General features: G+C 44.4%; 1 protein-coding gene across 1 annotated transcript in view; it reads right to left on the bottom strand.

Moving 5' to 3' along the window:
• FRMD4A (FERM domain containing 4A) overlaps nucleotides 1-20,484 on the bottom strand; it is a 452,880-nt gene extending 432,396 nt beyond the window's left edge. The window contains exon 1 of the mRNA XM_077169372.1: nucleotides 20,369-20,484. Within this exon, the coding sequence (XP_077025487.1) occupies nucleotides 20,369-20,401 (33 nt within the window). The 5' untranslated portion in view covers nucleotides 20,402-20,484. The remainder of the gene's footprint in view (nucleotides 1-20,368) is intronic.
• Nucleotides 20,485-20,770: the final 286 nt, after the last annotated feature.

The raw sequence follows: 20,770 nt of genomic DNA, 5'->3' as shown, positions 1-20,770 counted from the left end.
TGCTCAATAAACAGGAGCTCCTGTATTGGTAACCAGTCCTTGCTGTGCTGAATGTGCATATGGCAGGTGGGATGCTACAGGGAGGAAAGAGTCCTACATAGTATGGAAGGAGGGCTAGAAGGCACATCTTCCTAAGACTCGTTGTTGAATCCAGTAACGTTGCAATGCAACACAATGCAACGCAACACAACAAACACAGTGCAACAAAATATAATACATAGCAAAATACTATCTAGCATTTTCAATCAGCTCTCTATCTAACATCTGTAGGCTCCTATGATGGCCATTTTCAGTATATGAAGAGGTGACTTATGCCTGTTACTATGCTGAAGATTTAGGGAGCAGCTCCTCCGACTTGACTGATGTTTGACCTCTCAGAACCTCACTTACAACACACACCCTGTGCATGACACAGCAAGGCAGTGGGTTAGATGCTACCTAATTCTCAGGCACAGGTTCATGAGTGCTGGATGCCTTCAGGCTAGATAACGTTCCCAGGCAACACAGACATACACACATTGAACATCTTTGTCTCACCTAAAGCACCACCACTGCCTGGCAACCAGGGGATTCCCAGGAAAAATGAGTTGATGAATGGATTGAGAATAAATATGCAGTTTTTTACATAATCAGTTGAGGTGAATGACAGAGTAATAACTGAACATAATGCTTAATTACAGTAAATATAATCATCTATTTGCTCCATTTCCTTTGCACTTTTGCAATTTTCTATTTTTATTTTAATAAGCATATGTGTACCTGCCTTTATCACAACCTATTTCAACTCATTTTGGGGCACAGAGTATAAATTGCAATTAAATCAAATGCCAGGGAGGTCTTTCATAAAAGACAGCCTGGATTTTGCAGATTTAGGAGGTCTCAAGCATCTTATCTTTTTGAAAAAGATGCAAATCCTCCTTTCCTCCTGCAACTTGCTGCTGAAGAACACCTTGCGAGGCCAAGCCAAGTCAGGGTCTGCAGGACAGGCAGTGGGGTCAGAAAGTCCAGTACCAACTCTGATGTGGTTTATTATGGTCCTCAAAATGGGTCTGTCTGCTCTGAGGCTGAGGCTAGGCTGCAAACCAGGCCAGAGATGCGAGAGAGGTGAGCAAGCCTGCAGGCTTTGGACCCACCTAGTCTAGGTCCAAATCCTGGCCCTTCCATTCACTGTGTGGTCCCGGGACTGTAACTTAAGTCTTCTGTGCCTCAGTTTCCTTGTCTGCGAAGATGCTGTGAATAGTTCCTACCTCAAGGTGTTGGAGGATAATTTAATTCCCAGGCTTCTTCTTGGAACCCGGTCTGGGGCAGTGTGAGCTCTTACACATCTTTCCTGAAGAATCACACTCGCTCTAAACTTGAATTGTACCATGGGGACGAAGGAAGTGCTGGGGGACAATCAGCTCCCCTCATGTTTGACAATCTCCTGTGCCCTTTTATTATTCTGGTGTTCTGGAAACTAGGCAGATGTCAAAAGGAAAGGAAAGTGTTATAATAATCCTTCTTCTGTTTCCAGGTTAATAAGCACTGGGGAGTTTAAATGTCACCTCTATTCCATCCTTTTCATCTCTTTTATGTACACTACCATTTTGTCTTTGAACATGGTTGACCAAAACAGGGTTGGGGGCCTCAACCAGGAAGGCTCCTTTGCAAACAATGAGTGAACAAAGAAGACATTATCACAGAGTTTAAGAATCAAGAGAAAACATTCTTTTTTAAAGAAACAATGAAAGTAACTTTTTTTCGTTTTCTGTGCAGATTTATACATCCATGAGTCTTCAATTTCAAGATCTGGGGCAAGACCTTTTAGTAATAAGACAAATCGATTTTTAGAGGTTTACACTAAGACTTTGCTTCCCCCGTACATACCCAGACATATGCAAATGCTCACACACTTGTAGTTACAAATGAACTGTGATACATGATTATACACACATCACTGAAAATAAATCTAATTCACACACCAAAGCACAGAAATGACAAAATGTTGATAGGGATTATTCTAGGTATGCATAAACATCATGACAAGCCAAAGCTAACTTCATGAAACTCACTGAGCTGTACCTGTTTATAGTTCAACTTCACATGTTCAGGGGCCATTACTTCCACAGAAAACCCTGGTTGTATAAGTATTTCAATTGAAAAGTTAATTAAAATATTCATTAGCCAAGTGGATACCTCCTATAACAGGCCTAATATTTAGACATCAATTCTATCAGAGGCATAGAAATATTTAGTGGATTTGATATAAATGTCTTTTAATGACTGCCCCTCCTTCCCTAATACACATCGTTGATTATATGAATGCCATGCTCCTACTGGAGACCTTTTTAGGGGGAGGGGAGTAGAGGAAGGGCTTGCATTGGGCAGAGGTAGGACTGGGAAAGTGGACTTCATTCCAGTTGGGTCTCCTTTGTTCAAGTCCTAGGCCCCTGCTGCTGGTCATAAAAGGAAGAAGCTGAAGGAGTCTAGGCCAAACAATGCACCTTTAAACATACAACCTCCACTGGAAAAACCAACCACAGCTTGTGACTTGTTGATAGTGAATAGGTAGCATCTGCTTCCTTCTAGGAGGATAACTAGATTGTTATTTTCATTTACACTGAGGGGATGAATTAGAGATGATGTTATTCTTTCATTGGTATATGGCTTAATTCTCTGCCTATGAATGGGGCTGAGCTTTCTTGGATTGTATTCGTGACCAGCCAATGGGCCCTTTTATAAATTTCTCTCACTCTACCCCCACCGCTACCTCATTGGCAATTCCAAAATATCTCACTAATAGAATATTTTCTTTATTAATTAAAGACCTAAGGGTCCAACCAATGATTTATTTCCCCTTTCCCTGTACACATACGCTTTCATATGTCTCATTCCTCCTCTCACGTTTCAGAGAGCCTTCTGCACTCAATCATAGGCGGTTTCCTAGGAAACACGCTTCCTGTGAGGAACTCCAAACCACACATTTCCATTTGCCTCCCACCTCCTCTCCCAACAAGCTTCAGCTAATGAAACAAGGTGAAAAGACATCAGCACTTTTAAAAAATTACTCCACAAAGGAAGCTTACCAATTTCACACTCATTCATGGGAAGACCATGTTATTGCAGAGTATGGGCTTTTCTAGACAGATCTCCGCTCAGAATCTTCCCAGTATTCTAAGTACTGGGTTTGTTGCATGCCTAGGAGTAGTACTTGCTGCTGGGAGGTTGTGCCTAAAGGTTTTTGAGATTCCTTGACTTTCTAGTACCAAGCTCCATGGGAGGGAGGATTCTGGTAGTTTCTATCTACTGTACAACTCATGTGCCTGGAACAGTGTCTGTTCACTGCAGGAGAATCTGATTGAAAGAACAGAACCCCCAAAATGAAATCAGTCTTTTCTCCCTCTACCGCCCCCTCCCTCCTTTTCTTCTTGCCTCTTTCCCTTCCTCCTGCCATCAGGATGAATCACTTGAAAATGCTGTAAGTTGATGTATGGAGAAGTTTAGTTGATTTATTTTCTCCCTGTGTTTTCCCTCTCATCTGTCCAGGAAGGTGGAGACACCCATGCCCCTCATCCTAAGAAAGCTTCTGCTGCTGACCTAAAGCAGCCATTGCCTACAGGACATCTTCTACCCCAGCATCTATGCTTTGAAAACCATGCTTAATGAAAAGATGTCACTAGGTTTCCCAGAGGGAGAGGAGGGAGAAGATGAGACTTAAGCAGCATCAAGGGAGGATGAAGCAAAATGCTTGTGTTCTCTCTCTCAATACACTAGAATCTGCCAGAAAATGCATTAATAGGGAGCCAAACCTGGATGTGCTCATTGATTGCTGTTGGACAAACCTAAAGATAGTAACTCAGTCAGTGGAAAAGTGTAATAAAACTTTTACACTGGCCACCACCAGAGATTGACCCCCAAGGGTGTCCACATGCCCCCATTCTTAGCCCCCTTTGTGGTGTCTCTGTACTTAAGAGTGGAGAAAAAAGGGACTCCCACAACCTGGCTCCATGAGCAGTGGGGGTCTTTGTCTGATTCCCTGGACGTGCCCTAGGAAGGACGCAAGGTCTGAGAAGAGATGACAGAAAGGGGTTTCTGGGAATGCTAGACTCTGAGCACTGGGGTCCCAGGCCATGACAAAGATTCATGGGTTCCCCCAAGGCAGGGAAGCAGAGAGGTACCAGACTTCCATCTTGCAGGTTTGACAGCAATACTGAAGGGTGAATAGGGTTTAGAAACCTCTTCCCAGGTACTACGTTTTCCAGGTACTACGTGAAAATAATGACAAAACTGAATTCCTGCCCATCCACAAGGATAAAGACAATTACACTGAAGAAAATAAAGAAATGGACATTCTTGCACCCCTGAGTTTACAGATTTACCAAGATTCATATCCGCTATTATCCACATGCTAACGCTGACTTTTCTCATAAAGCCAGAAGATAGGGGTGGTATATTACAAATACGGGTGGCACTGATACACCCCCGTCCACACTTTACAGACACTACTTATCAATCAATGATTCCTCACTACATACACAGATAGTCACGCGAACTGCAACACTGGGTGCCAGGCAGCCACCCCCACCAAGCAGAACTGGAACACCCTACGCGTCCTCTCTGCCTTTCCTGCCACTGGTGTGTAGCCTGTGGAGGGACCCACAGTGGGTTGCTCCCAGGGTCAGATATCACAGAGAAGAGCAGGAACATCCGACAAGAATCCAGAGTGAGGAGCATGCCTGCGTAGGCCTGTTCCTGCCCTTCTCCAGCACCCTTATGATTTTAACTCCTGGCAGATGGCTCGGGCTTCAGGGCTCAGGCCACCTCCTGCCCCACTGTGTCCCTGCAACCTAAGTGTGGCCGTCCCTCCTGCGGCTCCTTCACCACTCCTGCCCGGCATCTCAGCCCTTCCCCTGGAGTGTAACCAGCTCTCCATCTTACATGGTCTCTGCTGGAAAACCTGACTGGAGCCCAGTGGAATCAGGAAATGATCCTTGACAGAGTCTGTCTTTCTCTGGACTTCCAGCTCTTGGGTGTGGATTTTGAGAAGCTGTGGTGTAGTGAGGAAAGAGGGCTCCCCCTAAAAAAGGGGGCAAAGAGTGGACTGGACTGCCCAGGACCTGAAACTCAGGATGACCGATTTCACCTTGTCATCTAGATGACCACAGCAAACTCTGACTGTCTCCCATTTGCCTTCAGAGAGACACAGAAAATCACATTCAAATGCTCCAGCTGGGTCTCAGCTGTGCCGAGAGGTTTGAGTTCACGTCAGAAATGTATGGCCTTCTTTCAAGGAAAACCTCCTTCCAGACTCCCCAGTGCTGACTTCAATTATTTTTATTATAATTTTAGTTACTTAAATATGTACAGTCATAAAAATGTATGTAAACTCCTTATGCTTGGAGTTCTTATACAACGCAAGCAAATATGTAAATTAAACACACGTATCTTATGTAAATACCAATAAAATTTCAATTCACAGTGTTGGTTTAACCCGAGTATGATATTTTTGGGCTGAAACTAAATTGCTGCTCTCAGCCTGAGTTAGCTGCTTCTCCCAGCAGCGGACTCGTGCATGGGGCATTTACCTATATCCCTATGGGCTAGGGAAGGATGCAGTTCTCCCACCATACTTTCCTACTCATGCCTCTGGAAATATTTTTAATAGTCCAAAGGTGATGCCCCACACCTATATTTTGGAGAATCACATGGGTGATTCATACCTCTGGGCAGGCAATGGTGGCTCAGTGGCAGAGTTCTCACCTGCTGTGCCAGAGACCCGGGTTCAATTCTTAGTGCCTGCCCATGCAAAAAAAAAAAAAGGTAACCTCTGCTCTACCCTTAGGAGCCCAAAAGAAAAATGGCGGATGGCGCAATCATGGGCCAGTACTCAGTTAGGGGGTATCCATTAGATGATCCACAAGCTCTCATGCTCTTACTGTTTTTAAGATTATTGTAGTGATAAAGTAAAATAGAAACCCTTGTAGAAGTCCCCTGAGACTCCTGAGGCCAGGCAGGAAGTGCTGGCAATAAGTAATGAACAGTCACAGGGAGGCAGGACTTCAAGGAAGAGGGATCAAAGCTCTAAGGATTAACTGCTGCCTCTACCCAGATAGAGATTCTTTTTCCTTTGACAACCTCAAAGGATTGGGGTTTGGTTTTAGTCACAGGGTCTAGAATGTTTCCTTACAGTTTTAAGGAAATTATATATCCTTAATATATAGAAAACTCTATATCTTTTGCAGAGAAGATAAAAATCACAAAAACCTTGGCTAGGCAATACTGATTAAAGCTTCAAGGAATGCAAAGCATATGAGGGAAGGTGATGAGATTTTGTCAGAACAAAATGGAAAGTAAGTATTAGAGTGGAATGAATTGGGAAGAGGGTTTGGAGGAAAGTAATCAAGAGTTTCTCTTGACTTTCTGTTTCAGAACACGATATAAAATATAATAAATGTTCTCCCTATAGACAAAAATATTCACATTATTTCCTTTTTGGCGCCATCCTAATTGCATGCAGATATACATACCAAAGAATGCAGTGAAAAATAAGGTAATAAGGTGTAATTTAGGGAACTAAAACATCTTTTAATGGTTACTCTCTTTGGAGAGCAATTTAGAACATGATAAGATGCTCAGACAGTAGCACCCAGCAATTCTCTTCACAGGTGTAGATGCTGGGGAGAAATTTGCAAACTCAATGTCCTTCCATAAGAGAACAAGTATGTGAATTGCGGTATACTCATAGAATCTTGTAGTTCAACAATTCACTCTACCAGGGAAGTGAATCAACCACTATATACATGTCCATTGGTGACTCTCTCAAATCAACTGTCACATGAACACACCAAGTTGCGGAGTGGAAAAGATCGAGTAAAAGAAATACACACACTTGGAGTACGTATCCTTGGAGATCATTTCTGGAAAGCACTCAAACATCCATGCAATATGATTTATTTTTATTACGAACATTTCCATTACACGTCTTCATGATAAAAATATAAATAAGGGTAGGAAATGATAAATGCCAAATTCAGAATAAAGGTTATCCCTGGGAATGGAAAGTGTGAAGGGTTTTCAACTTCATCAGACATAGAAAGGACTAGATGTTTTGTATCCCTGAAATAATGCATGATACAAACATTTTAGTGACTATGTCATTTTACATAAAACTCAACTTTCTTGGAAAGTTTCATGGAAAACACTTTCATGGAAGCCTTTGGTGCTTTCATGGACTCCTAAGGGTCTCTGGAACACAGCTGGTATATCCGAGCATAAGCCTTGCCTGATGGCTTCATTGAATCTCTCCCTGAGAGAGGCTCATTAACTCATATTATTCTGTCAGAACACTCCCCCAAAAAGCATTAGTCACTAAAGCAAACTGAACTCAGAATAATCTAGGTAGGCACTGCCTTGCAGCAAATACACCTGAGTTAAAGAAGTCAATTTTCTCGTTGTTGTCGCCTCATTAGCCAATGAAAGGAAAACTCCTGGGAACACAGCAAAGGGACACATCTTCACTGACAAAACTCAATATGCCTTGCAGCCTGGGGGTTCAAGCTGAAAACTGCGGTCAAAGTCTTAACTGAATCCAAAACGAAGCTGCAAACGACTCCTTGCATGCTCCCAGGAAGAGGCCCCTGTGTGCACTCGTCTGGGCTGAGGGGGACCCAGATCTTACGCAAACCCCCATGAGTCAGCTCCATGGCCCTCTGAACATCTCTGCATCCAAGGCGGCCCAGGGCTTCTGGGGTCAGGCCCCCCCTGTGTCTTCCTTCTGAGGAGTTGGCCCATCAACACCTGAAAATCACACTCAGAATGCCACCAACCACCACAAACACTGGGGAGTGCATTCTGCACTGTGGAAGGAGTGCGGGCTCTGCAGCCCAATATGGTCTCTTATCCTGGCTCTGACTTTTCATGGCTGTGGGGCCCTGGGTAAAGTACTTGACTTTTGGGTGCCTCAGTTTCCTCAGCTTTCTAATGGGGATGGTGGCATCTAACTCATGCACTAATGATAGTGGCTGGAACTCCACCAAAGACTCAGCATTTCTGTCTCCCTGGAGCCGGGGCCGCGCTGACACAGCCTCTGCTTCAGGTGAGCTCTGGCCCGGGCTGAGGTGAAGGCCACCTGGTCTCCTGCCTCTGGCACCCACATGTCTGCAGGTGACTATTGGCCATATATGGCTTAGCAGGCCTAAGGCATGAGGCTGACATTTAGTGGATAACATGATGCACACATCACTTTCCAAGTGGGAAAGACCAATAGCTTCATCTTCAATTCACTACTGCATGCCTGGGGAGCAGGTGTGATGTGTGTGTGTGTACAGAGGGTGACAGACACAACGGAGGAGATATGGGAAAAGGGAACCTACTCTGCCCTTTGAGTTGGGGAAGTGTTCATGGAAGAAGGGATTCTTGAGCTGGTTTTTGGAGGACTGCAGGCTTTTCAGGCAGACAAGGAGGAGAGCATGATCCAGGCGCAAGGCAGCCTCCTTGGGGTGGTGGAGACAAGGGAATCGCGGCATTCTGGTGAACCAGCAGCAGAGCTGGAGCACAACAGCATCCCAGAAATCAGGGGCAGCCACAGAGATGCAAGAGGCAGGCAGAGGCCAGCCCACAAAGGGCCTGATATCACCCAGGGAGAGTTACAGTCTTTTGCAGGCAAAGGGAGCTACTAGGGAGAATTTTGAGATGAAAAGAGACACAGGTTTGTTAAAAAATAGGATCTCCACCAAGTAATGAATTGAGAGGTTAGAGGGCATGCACCTGGGAGAAGGGAGTGCAGCAAGGAGACAGACTGAAGAAGACCCTTGCACCTGAACTGTGGGGGCGTGGATGGAGAGGAAGGGACTGAGGCAAGGCGTACTGAAGAGGTGAAGCAGCGGGTGTGGGAACTGATTGGCTATGCAGAGTGAGGAGGAAGGAGTCGAAGGGGAGACTGGAGCTCTGGCTAGGGTGCCAGAAGGAGTGGGCCACCAATGGTGAGATGAGGAGCATGGGGGAGGAGTAGCCTGCAGGTGGAAGGGGCGTCTGCACTCACATTAAGGTAAAAATGTCTCTGGAACACCCAGGTGTCAATGTAAAAACACAAAAGGAAAACCAACCTGGGGGTGTAACCAGGAAATGTGAGAGGGAGGCACAGGCTGGGGGAGAGATTCAGGAAGAGTCCCATCAAGCAGCTCGGCCAGGAACCTGGACCAGGTTACCTGGGGAGGAAGTGGGAGGTGGTCTGCTTAAGGCTGAATAAAGTACCTGGAGAAAGGACCCGTCCTTAACTGGAGCTCCTGTAAGTGTGACCCCTTTGTAAACCGTGTCTTTGGATGTACTAAGGTGAGGCCAGGTGTGGACTCATTTGTGAACATGGTCTTCTAAAGTCCTATTTAGTGTGGCCCAGCCGAACCAGGGTTGTCCTTAATCCTCATTGCAGGAGGCCTTATAGAGAGAAAGCCTCAGGGAGGGTCCAGAAACCAGAAGTGAAGGAAACCAGAAGAGCAGACACAAGGAGAGAGAGAGAGAGATGGCCACGTGATGCAGGCAGCAGTGCAAGCCAAGGGGCCCCAAGCATTGCAGCGAGCCACCTCTGGACCACCACAGACTTCAGGGAGAAAGCATGGCCTTGACAACACGTTGATTTTGGATTTCTAGCCTCCAAAACCATGAGCCAATAAATGCTGGTTTAAGCCAGCCCATTGTATGGTCCTTGTCATAGCACCTGGCAAACTGAGACACAGTCCTTCAGCCAGGCATGCCTCTGTAACTTGCTGACTCAGTCCCAATGGGGAGACAGCTAGGCAGAAGGGGAGGTTCTGAAACCACACCGTGAACGGCAGAAGAGAGAAATGCAAGACTAGTGTTCAACCGAATGGGTGGAACATGGGGCAAGCCAGGCTGCCCCCTCAGGCCTGCTCTGCTCCCCTCTGCCCTCTGTCCACCTGTCAGACTTTCTTTCTCTTTGTGGAAGCATCTGCTTTTACTATAGTAGCATCAAAGTGCTATGGGCATCCATACCCCCAAATACAATTATACGGGAGGCCCCAGGCAAATCCTAATTACAGGATAGCACCCCAGTTAACAGCTGCACTGTCAAAATGAACTATTAAGACAGCAAGTGCAATTTTTTAATACTTCAATGAGTTTAGCTTTATGGCTTTAGTAGTGGGGGTAAATAAATCAGCTAGAGCCACCCTGACCAAGATGGTCACCAAGCGCACGTGGCTTCTGGGCCTTGGAAATGTGACTGCTCTGCATCAAAGCGGTGCTGTGAGTGTAAGAGGCACATTGGATTTTGAAGACTTGGTATTAAAAAAACGAGTGCAAATGATCTCCATAATATTATATTGATTGCAGGATAAAATGATATATTCAGTTAAAGTGAATGTTTGAATGAATGAATGAACAAACAGATGCACAAATTAATAAATAAAACATACTGAAATTTATTTCTTCTGCTTCTTTTTGCTCTTTCTAATTGGCTAGAAGAAAATTTAAAATTGCATTGTGGTTCAAATTTATGTTTCTATTGGAGAACACTGAGTTAAAGAACGTAAGCACTCTTCCCCCACACATATATTAAGCCGCATTGTCTTATTTGATTCAAAATAAGAAAGCCACTTTGAGTAAATTTTAATATCCTTCAAAATTACCCACGATAGACATGCCCTGCCCAAGAGCTATATGCCATTTACTCAACCTGTAAAATAATTTGAATGGAAAGTTACTTTGGAGCCTGCGGGGTGAAATGTGAATTGTCTCCCACTTCCCAGCACATAGGTGGGTCTATCTATTGAAATCATCTTCAGAAGCATCAATTTTGAAAGTAAACAGCAGCCAGACACAGCACACACACACACACACACACACACACACACACAAGCTAAATATGAATCTCCACCCAAAAATCCATAGAAAGCAAAGAACAATAGAAAGTTCAATATGTCCTTGGGTTAGTCTGGGTTTTCTGAGGCTAGCTGTTTAAGTAAAGGTTTTGGTCTTTATCAAATTTCATGGCGTCCTACACTAGTGTTTTCCAAACTGGTTTCCCTCGTGCTAAGCCCAGTGTTTGACTTTGAAATTGTAGGAAAAAATGACTTAATTCCAGTTTCCCCCTTTATAAAAAAATGTTTAAGTTCATGCTCTTTGTGTTAGATCTAGGGCCTCAGGAGACTTAATAGGATCCCCCTAAGGGCGTTTTATCCCTTTCAAGACACTCAGTTATCACCATTAACAAACTCCTTTGAATATCAATGTGGAGTTAATTTACCCAAATGCCATCATCCACTTGTATTAAAAGCATCACACTTAGTGGAAAGTAAAGCGACTGTTGGAAAAGTCACTTTTCCCTGCTCCTGGCTTATAGAGCTCGTGATCTGATTTGTTTTCCAGAAAAACTGATTCGGTTGCTTCGTCCTGTGTGTGGGCCTTTTGTTAACACTTTCCTTTTGTTTGTACAACCTTGACAGAAGAAAACGTGTTTATTGTCTGACATTTGATACACGCACTTAATAAATCCTCGTTGGATGAATTGGAGAATGAGACACAAGAACTGCCCAATTTTTTCCTTCTTAGCATCTTTACTGCAGAGTTGTCTTTTCCCCCTGCTTGGGATATAGTAAACCGTTCTGACAGGAAAATGAACAGAATTACCGCAAATATATCAACTCTCCAATTTTTCACACATCAGCTCAGTCCTTGCCTCATTTAATTGTGTTACACTGGGCTTGCCACACTCATATGCCAGTTTAGTTATAAAGCACGAGATTGGTGCATTGAGACTTCCACCCATCTTCTTTTCCAGGCAAGCATCTCCCTCTGCAAATCTAGCTTCGCATGCCTGTCCCTGGGGTGCCCTCTGGGGACCAGATTCCCCCATCTGGTGAAGCCAACGGCCCATGAGAAGTGTCTGGAAGGCGAGAGGTGTCCAGAAGGCTTCCACAGTGATTCATAAACTCTCTGGGCCAAAAGGATTTTGCTTGCATGCTAGGGAACAGGCTTTAAACCAGCCTCAGCTTCAAAAGCTGGCTTGTGGTCTATCCTTCCTCTTTCATCTGCCTTCTAGGTGTGGAACCAGCCTTTGTTCTGTATTTGTCCAGCACTACCTTTGACAGATAGGATAATCACACCGCTGGGGAGTCACTCTCCCCATGCAGTGGCCACAAACCCCATGGCACCCTGCACTCCAGGTGATTCTGGATTATAGGAGTTTTGCAGCTCCTATAATCAGGTTTAGCCAGGAATCAGGCTATCCCAGGATCCACATGGTTAAAAATGAATGAGTTGATGGATTAAACAATGAATGAACACTGTATATTTCAATCTTCCATTTTTCCCAGTTTATAATAAGGCGATGGAAAGCTCAGCATCTTTGCCTTCTCTCCTCCATTTCTAAGTTGAACCAGGGAGCAGGGTGGTACTGAAAAGAGGAGAGGCTTTAAAGCCAGAGATCCTTGGGTTCAAACACTTGCTTACCTCACTCATTTATATGGCTCTGAGGCACTTCACCTCTTAGAGCCTGTTTCCTCATCTATTGAATGAGATTTAAAATACCTGTTGTGTTTCGCCTGCCATGCCGGAGACCCGGGTCGATTCCTAGTGCCTGCCCTAACCAAAAAAAGAGGGGAAATACCTGCTTTGCAGAATTCTTAAAAGGATTAGAAATTTTTAAAGAATCAAATCATTGATTTTATAATAAATGCTCAATAAATGGTGATTACCATTATAAATAGTAAAGAATTATATTATTTGCTGTATTGCATATTAATATTTTATAACCATGTGTGAATATATTATGCTATATTAATATAGCATATTAATAATTATAACCAATATCAATATTTTTAACTAATATATTAGTTTGTTGATCAATATGGACTGCAATATGGTAATTATTACATATTACCATGCTATGATAAAATATAATATATAGCACATTATAATACAACTATTAAATTACTTATATATTATCATATTATAATAATATATATTACTGTTAATCCAGTTACTTCAAAGTGTGATTAATGTTGTTTTGAAATGAATGCAATATATTTACTTGCTTTTATCATTTTTGGCTAGTTTACTCTCCCTATTGAGATATACTGGCAGTAGAAGAAAATTAATTCAGCAAGTTTTCCCACTTGCCAAGAAAAACATAGGCTTGTCATGCCATGTTTCATCAGGAAGTCATTTGCTTTTCAATGAAATCAAAGTCATTAAAACATCTTGGGATTGGGGTTTTGACTATATGTCAGGGATAACCATGAGTCCTATCTGAAGTAAGGTTGGCTTTTGGCTGTGGTTTGCTCCCTCGAGAGTCAGAATTGGATTGGGGAGTCTTGGGAGGTGCAGGCTCTGTGCATCCCTGGGAAGCTCCAGCTCACACCCAAGGACCAGGCACTGAACACAGACTGACGCCAGCTTGAGCCCCTGCTGCAAGAGTTCTGCAGCCCCCCCAGTTTTTGGTTTCCTTTATCTGTAAAACACTTTTCCTGTCCACACTTATTTCACCGGGCCATTCCGAGGACTAAATAAGTTTGTACCTGCAAAGCTCTTAGCCTATTAAAACACTCAGTAAATGTTAGCTGTCATCATGTACCAGGAGAGATTGGGAAGGAAAAGGAAAACAAAATGACCCTTCTGCCCTTGGCCTCTGAGAATGTGCCCTGTGGAGCTGGCCCGCCTCGTGCCCTGGGCCCCAGCGGCTGGTCGATGCCCAGTGTTTAGTGAACCTGCAACTCTTAGATAACAGCACTGTTTGTGGCCTTGCAGTGGTGGACGGGAACTATGTGCCTTGAATGTGGCAGGCACCTGCTGTGTGCCAGGCCTATGTAAGAGAACAAGATGCAAGGAAGAAGCTAGCCTTCCAGAGGTTCAGAGCCCAGTAAAAGGGCACAAATGGACGGGTACAGGTTATAATAGGTACAGGGACAGGTTCCACCAAGTATCTGAGGTAAGCATGGCATGCCTTGGGAGGGGATAGAGCACTCACCCCAGGCTTGGGATGCCCTGGGAGGGGATGGAGCACCCACCCAGGCTTGGGATGCCCTGGGAGGGGATAGAGCACCCACCCAGGCTTGGGATGCCCTGGGAGGGGATGGAGCACCCACCCAGGCTTGGGATGCCCTGGGAGGGGATGGAGCATCCACCTCAGGCAGCCAGGCCAGGGCTAGGAGGGCAGCACTTTGGCCAGAGAGATGGTAGCACTTAGGTAAGAAAGTGGGGACATTCAGGGAATGCTGAGTGGGTTTCTGTGGCTACAGGGCAGACCAGAGCTTCTTCACCGTGAGCATCCAAGTCACCCAGCCTGCCGGAAATTACTGGTTCTTGGCCCGTCCCGGACTTGGTTAAGATCGGTCCAGGAATCTGTCCTGCTGGTTTGAACACTCACAGAAGCCTGCAAATTGCTAAGGCAGGGTGCCAGGTCGGAAAATGAAGAGTCAAGTGCCAGGTCACCGAAACCCATGGAAATCCAGGTGCGACCCTCAGACTCTCTCGGACCCTTGGATACCAGGCAGTGGTGTGCTGGTAGGTGGTAACAGCGGGCTCTCGGGGGAAGGGGAGGTAGCCTTGATTTATCCTGTGCCGATTTCCAGGTTGTAATGACTGTCATGCAATGTGTGTCAAAGCTAACCCATAAAACAAAGCACCGAAGAAAATGTGAGTTAAAAGATGACAAAGTCTGGTTCCCGGTGACTGACCATGCAAAAAAAAAAAAAAAAAAAGATGAAAAAGTCAAGGAAAGATCCAAATAGAAAAGTGATTTCTCTAAGTCCCAGAGAAGATACCAGTGAGCTTAAGCTGGGGCCATGACCTTTTCATCTACATAAGAGAAACATCACTATTATTTGTTGCCAAAGGATTTGCTATAATGGGAGCTGACTGTGCTACAGGCAGTGCAGTTTTATTTCAGGCCCCCAGAGGTGTACCTGGACAAGCAAGGATCTGATTTTCCTTCTGGGATGCAGCTCACAGCATCATCTTGAAGGCACACTGCCTGCTTTTCCTACTTGTATTCCTCTGCGACCCCTGTTTTGCACACCTTTGTCATGAGGTTTGCACTTGTCCCCATAATGACTGTCATGTTTGCTCATACAGCCATACCGCAGTAGCCAACGTTTCTTATGATGTTAAGAACAGACCGGCATTAACCTACTTACTTTCTCACAACAACCTATGAAACGGGTCCTTACATGAAGTGCATTTTACCCTTGCACAAAACAAGAATCCAAGAAGTTACATGCTGGTGAACGATGGAGCTAGGAGTTGAAGTCAGGAAGACGGACTGCAACTGGCGCATCGCCTCTTCAACAACCAAATAAATTGTCCTCCAGTCCTCCACTCCCTTTCCACAACCCACAGGCGCCTTGAAAGGGGCTGTTGTGAAAAAGAAAAAAGTTGCTCCCTGTTTGTATCCAGCCAAGTTCAGCTTTACCAATAAATGTATTATAGTAGCCCGTAGGAGGAAGGCCTGATGCATCCTTCATAAACACTGTCTGGTTTTATTGGCATTATGGTAAAAATTCCCCAGCACCATAAAAACACTGGATGTCTTCACTGGCTCCTTCTCGTTTTCTATGCTGACTGTCTCAGAGGCCTCCTGATGAGAACCGTGTCTCCACCTTTCTCAGGAAGATATTTCATATGTCAAGAAACATTTCCTTGAATTTACCCTAAATTTATCATGCTTCGACTCCAGCAAGTTTGTCTTTCTCAGGACTCCATTAAAATGAACCATAGTCTGCTGTCAACTTGTACATAATCTTGTGCATAGTGATAATTAATATATTTGAAAATAATTGTCAAGTCCTCCCTGGTCTTTCCTACTCAGCATAAACCCTTCTTTAAGCCTTACTGATTTCAGGTTCCCAGAAATCTTTGAAAAGGAAATTCTAATATTTTATCAAATCCGTGTACAACAGAGGTGGAACAAAATGGACCACTTCAAGCACTGTTCTCCATGGAGTCCCGACAAAGGCAGATTCAGCACAATTCTAAGGGAATTTAAGGGTTTCCTATACTGTATGATAATTAATCTGAAGAATCTGAGAACCTGGCTGTACTCTCTGGATTCTTCTGTTTGCTGTTTATATTATCTGTAATTTTATAATTTTGACATCTATGGTAGATCAAATTATAAGTCTTAGCAAACACGTGTTTATTCTTGAATCTTGTCCTTAATGGGTATGAACTCACGGCAAATAAGATAATTTGAAGAGGTTATTTTAGTTAAGGTTTGGCCAACGGAATCCGGATGGAGGTTACCCACGTTACCTGAAGTCTCAGAAAGAGAACCCATCCAGGTTGGAGAAGACCACGCTGTAAGAAGAGAGAAATCAGCAGAAACCAGAAGAGCAGACCCAGTGAGAGAGAGAGCACCAGGTGACAGAGGCTGAGATGCACGCAAAGGAATCCTAAGGATAACTGGCAGCCAGCATCCAAGCACCAGTCTTTACGAAGAAAGCAAGCCTTGCTAATATCTTGATTTTGGACTTCTTTTAGTCTCAGAATCCTGAGCCAATAAATTCTTGCTGTTTAAGCCAACCCATTGTGTGGTATTTGCCTTGGCAGCCTGGCTGACTAAGACAATATCTTACATCTGTATCTAATGTGTTTCCAAAATTGCAGTACGACCCAGCAGGGCAAGACTTCAACTAACTCCATTTATCCCTGTGTACACAGAGAGGGACTCCCAGACCCAATTCCTTGTTACTTTCAAATCCTCTTTCTTTCTAAGCTGAAATTCCATCTCCTTTTGGGTGTCCCTATTACAATATGATTTAATCCTTTCAGAAGACTTCCCTTAGAAAGTTTTAGTCACAAATTAGATGTCATTCTCTTGGAAAAAAATAAAAAAGAGTGAGCCATAAATGACATGATGTCTTTGTGGTAGAAAGAGACAGGCTCAGGCAGATAAAAAAGCACCTTCCCTGGGGAGTTTGTGGATTGTAAAGCAAGAGCAGATATTAAAGGCAACGATATCAGGGTGTTTTAAAACAACTAATTAACATACGAAATATTTACTGAGTTGCCAAACTGAACTTTTTAAAAGTTAATACTCCATCCTTCCTAGCCAAGTTTATTTCAAGCCACTCTACATTAATTGTGCAAACATTTGGTAAGACACATCTGCAAACTTCTTTGGATATGGAAGATAGATACCCAAGCAACTTATCTTTTCTTTTCTCTTTCTTCTTCTCACCTCTCCCCTCCTTTCCACCTCTTTCTCCTCCTTCTCTTCCTTCTCCGCTTTCTCCTTCTCCAACTCCTCTTCCTTCATCTTTTGCTGTTTCTTTGGAACGCAATCCTTACATTCATAAAATGTAAAGACTTGGCTTGATTTCACATGGCCTTAGCCAGATGTTCACTGCAAATTTTGCAGCAGGCTTTGGCAAGCCGGAGCCCAAGAAGCTGAAAATGAGAGATTTTTTTTTTTTTTGCCAGCTTCATTCACTGGCAGCAGAGCACAGAGGATTAGAGAGAATAGGAAGGCTGAAGGATTAAAAATCAAATTTAAAAAGAACACATTTCAAAAATGCCCAAAGATAATTAAATATAATTTTTTCCTTGACTCTCACAAGAGAAACCTCAATCAGCTTTTCTCTTTTTCCTTTCTTTTTTTCCCTGCCTTGGCAAACATCATTTATTACGGTTAGAATCCTGAAGTCTGGGTCATGGCCTGCCAGGAGGCCATTCAGAAGTGTATCCATCAGCCTAGAGACATTTTAGATTGCATTATATATAAAGGAAGAATGAGTAGTTACCCAAGTGGATCCAGCCAAAAGCCAGAAGCTGCGCTGAGCCCTGCATCACGGACAACACACAATGACTAGGCGGGAGGCCAGCTGCCGCCCTGTTTATGCCCAGGTATGGCAAGTGTGGCCACCCACCCAGGGGACAGGGTGGGCTCAGGTGCCCTCTTTGCAACTGCCTTAATTTTAACGCTCATGAACATTTTGCCACTTCTAGTTATTCTCATGCATATTTATGTGCCAATTATGCAAATCTCAAGATAAAAGTGCATTGAGTACCCATGATTTAGACTGGTTAAGTCTATTACATGGCATAATGAAATTACAGCATGATGTCCAATTTACCTTAACACTTGCTTTAAACTGTCAGTAAGTTATTAAGTAACTGCAACATACCAAATTTTAGCTCTAGGAGGCTTCCTTTGTCTAACTCATCATGATACCCTTGGATCGCAAACTTCAAACTAAATCTTCACCAAACAGGGAAAATATTCTTAGACTTAACTAAGCATAATGTAGATCAAAGTCTATGACTAGAAATGCATTGCCATTAATATGCCTTTAGAGAAATTTAAAAATCAGTGGGTAATTTCACCAACATAGGATGAAGCAGTTTGGAAGCTGAAGCTCAGTTTTAGTGGTGAAACTACTCTTTTTCATCTTGTACAATCAGGTCTTGCTCCCTGAGTCATGATGATATCGTAGGTTAAAAAATTCAAAATATTTATGTGAATTCAAACATATTTGAATTTTTAAACTTGGAAATGGCAATTTTCCAGAGTTAGAAACACCAAGATTTAAAAAGGAATTCACAGAAGTCATTAAGCACAAACACACACACACATCTCCTGAAACCTAAAAAATAAAGGATTTGAATGAGTGTCTTTTGGGTTACATAAAGATTTTGGTTACGTAGAGAGTTTTTGTTTGAATTTTGGTAGGGCTCCAAATCCTATAGTTTGAATGTTCATTTGAAGAGATGATGGTTTAGTAACAAGCCATGATGTGAAATAAACCAATAAACATAATATATGGACAGCCTGACCCACTGACACCCATTTCTCCTCCTGTATGCTATTGTGGTCAGCTGGCATTGTGATTTATACAGGGCTGGGTCCTGATTCATTTGCATTGGGGAACTCCCCTAGAAGTCTAAAAGAGTTTTTACTTGATGGTTATGAGCTCAGATCCGAAGATGTGTTGAGAGCCCTGAGAGGACACACAATACCCAATACCAGGATCGTTGGCCTGAGGGAGCAATTTCAAAAAGTGTCCAAGTGAACAGATAATAGTACCATCCCCTAAAGCATTCAAACCTCATCCTGTCATAAAAGGGAAATAAAAGCCTGGTGCCATTTTCTTTGCGTTGGTAAAGGATGTGTGAATGGTACCTGCTGTTTCCACGACCCCTTGTAGTGGAGTTTGCTGCCTGGAAGCATTCGTGCTTTAGCGACATGCTGGGTGAGAACAAACGGTCACAGAGTGAATCACTCAGGACACCAGACAGCCAGACAGCTGAGGGGCTAAGATCAGAACCTTTCATAGCACATTCTCACTTTAGGGTCTCCTAATGAATGACTGACAAGATGACAGCCGAGCACAAGAGCCACAGAGAATTCTCCCAAAGGATGGGGTGATTTCATGCTTAGAACCCCAGTTCTAATATTCTCTTAAAGCACTATAGTCAAGTTCATTAACTAGAAGAAAGAACAAAAAAAAGTTCAATGACAAAAGAATCTATTTGTGCCTGAATCACTTAACAGCAATAAAGTGATGATGTAAATCAAAGGCTTTTCCTATCTGCTTTAACTTCGCACCGGGTTTATAAAGCTATTTTTTTCCCTGATTGTTTTAAACTTCAGATTGAAAAAAATAAAAAAGCAATATTCCTGGCATTATTTAAAACTTTTCGCCAACTCACGTAGTGTTTTATGTGAATATAGCAGACATCAATCAGCCCCCTCATCTTCTGAGCTTTTAATGGAAAACCCCAACCGCCAGGCATCCCTTTCTCAAGTGAAAAGAAGCAAACTCCCAGGAAGACCAAGATGCGCTCCGAGTTTAGAGTGCTGTAAACCAGCTCCCTAGGAACCTTTCGTTTCTTAATGTTAGAGGGCTAAGCTCGCGTTCAGGCTGGTCCAGAGCTCTGAATTCTTCGCAGGTCCTGTTCTCCCAGGACACCCGGCTTGCAGAATGCATTAACCTACTTTCCACGGAGAGGATCCCCTGGTCCTCTTGATCTGAGGAAGAGGGGGAGGAAAGTGGACGTTTCAAGTGGGAGCAGGGAGGGCTCTCTTGCCACTAACAGCAAAGCATCCCGAGAAATCGGTACTTCGCTCAGCGAACAGCTCCGAGGGCTGCACGCCCCCCAGGAAGGGTGTGTGGAAGCGCTACTAAAATATGGCTGTCTACTCCACCGAGGGGCGAGCTCGGCGACTGCGATCCCCTTTGTCCACACCGACAGCTGGTCCCCCCACCCCGCCGCCCCTTCCCTGGGATTGCGCCGCCTTGGAGGCCCGCCTGTGTTTCCAGGGTTCCAGGCGCCGTCCCCAGCCCTAGTTCTGTAGGAGACAAAAGCCCCGCGAGCCGCCCGCGCCCGGAGGCGCCTCCCGGCAGAATCCCCCCAAAACCGATGCTCACTCCCCTACCTTCGTCCTCATCGGAGACAGGAGCCCTTCCATTTTGGCTGAATCCTCATACCGGTCTCTCTGGCCTTCAAGTTACTCTCCCTGCGCGCTGTCCTTAAGCATCCCGCACGTAGAGAGCCGTGTCGGGGCGGCGGGCGGCTCCCCTGGGCCCTGGCCCCTGTCTCCGGCGCCGCCCGCCGACCTGCCCAACTTGAATCCCCGGGGCCGGGAAGCGCAGTGCCGGGGACGCCGGCTCCTCTCCGCCCTCTGCCCTCTCCCTCGCCCGCGCTCCCCTCCCTCTCTCCTCCCTCTCTCTTTCCATAATCTGCCTACCGCGCTCCGCGCACCATGCTCACTTGACAAATGATCCCTGTTTAGGGAAAGCGTTGGAGCCAGGGAGAGTGATCTGAACCAACCACAGGG

Source organism: Tamandua tetradactyla, chromosome 7 (genome assembly GCF_023851605.1).
Source record: "Tamandua tetradactyla isolate mTamTet1 chromosome 7, mTamTet1.pri, whole genome shotgun sequence".
Taxonomy (NCBI): Eukaryota; Metazoa; Chordata; class Mammalia; order Pilosa; family Myrmecophagidae; genus Tamandua; species Tamandua tetradactyla.
This window is presented reverse-complemented; position numbering and strand designations above follow the sequence as displayed.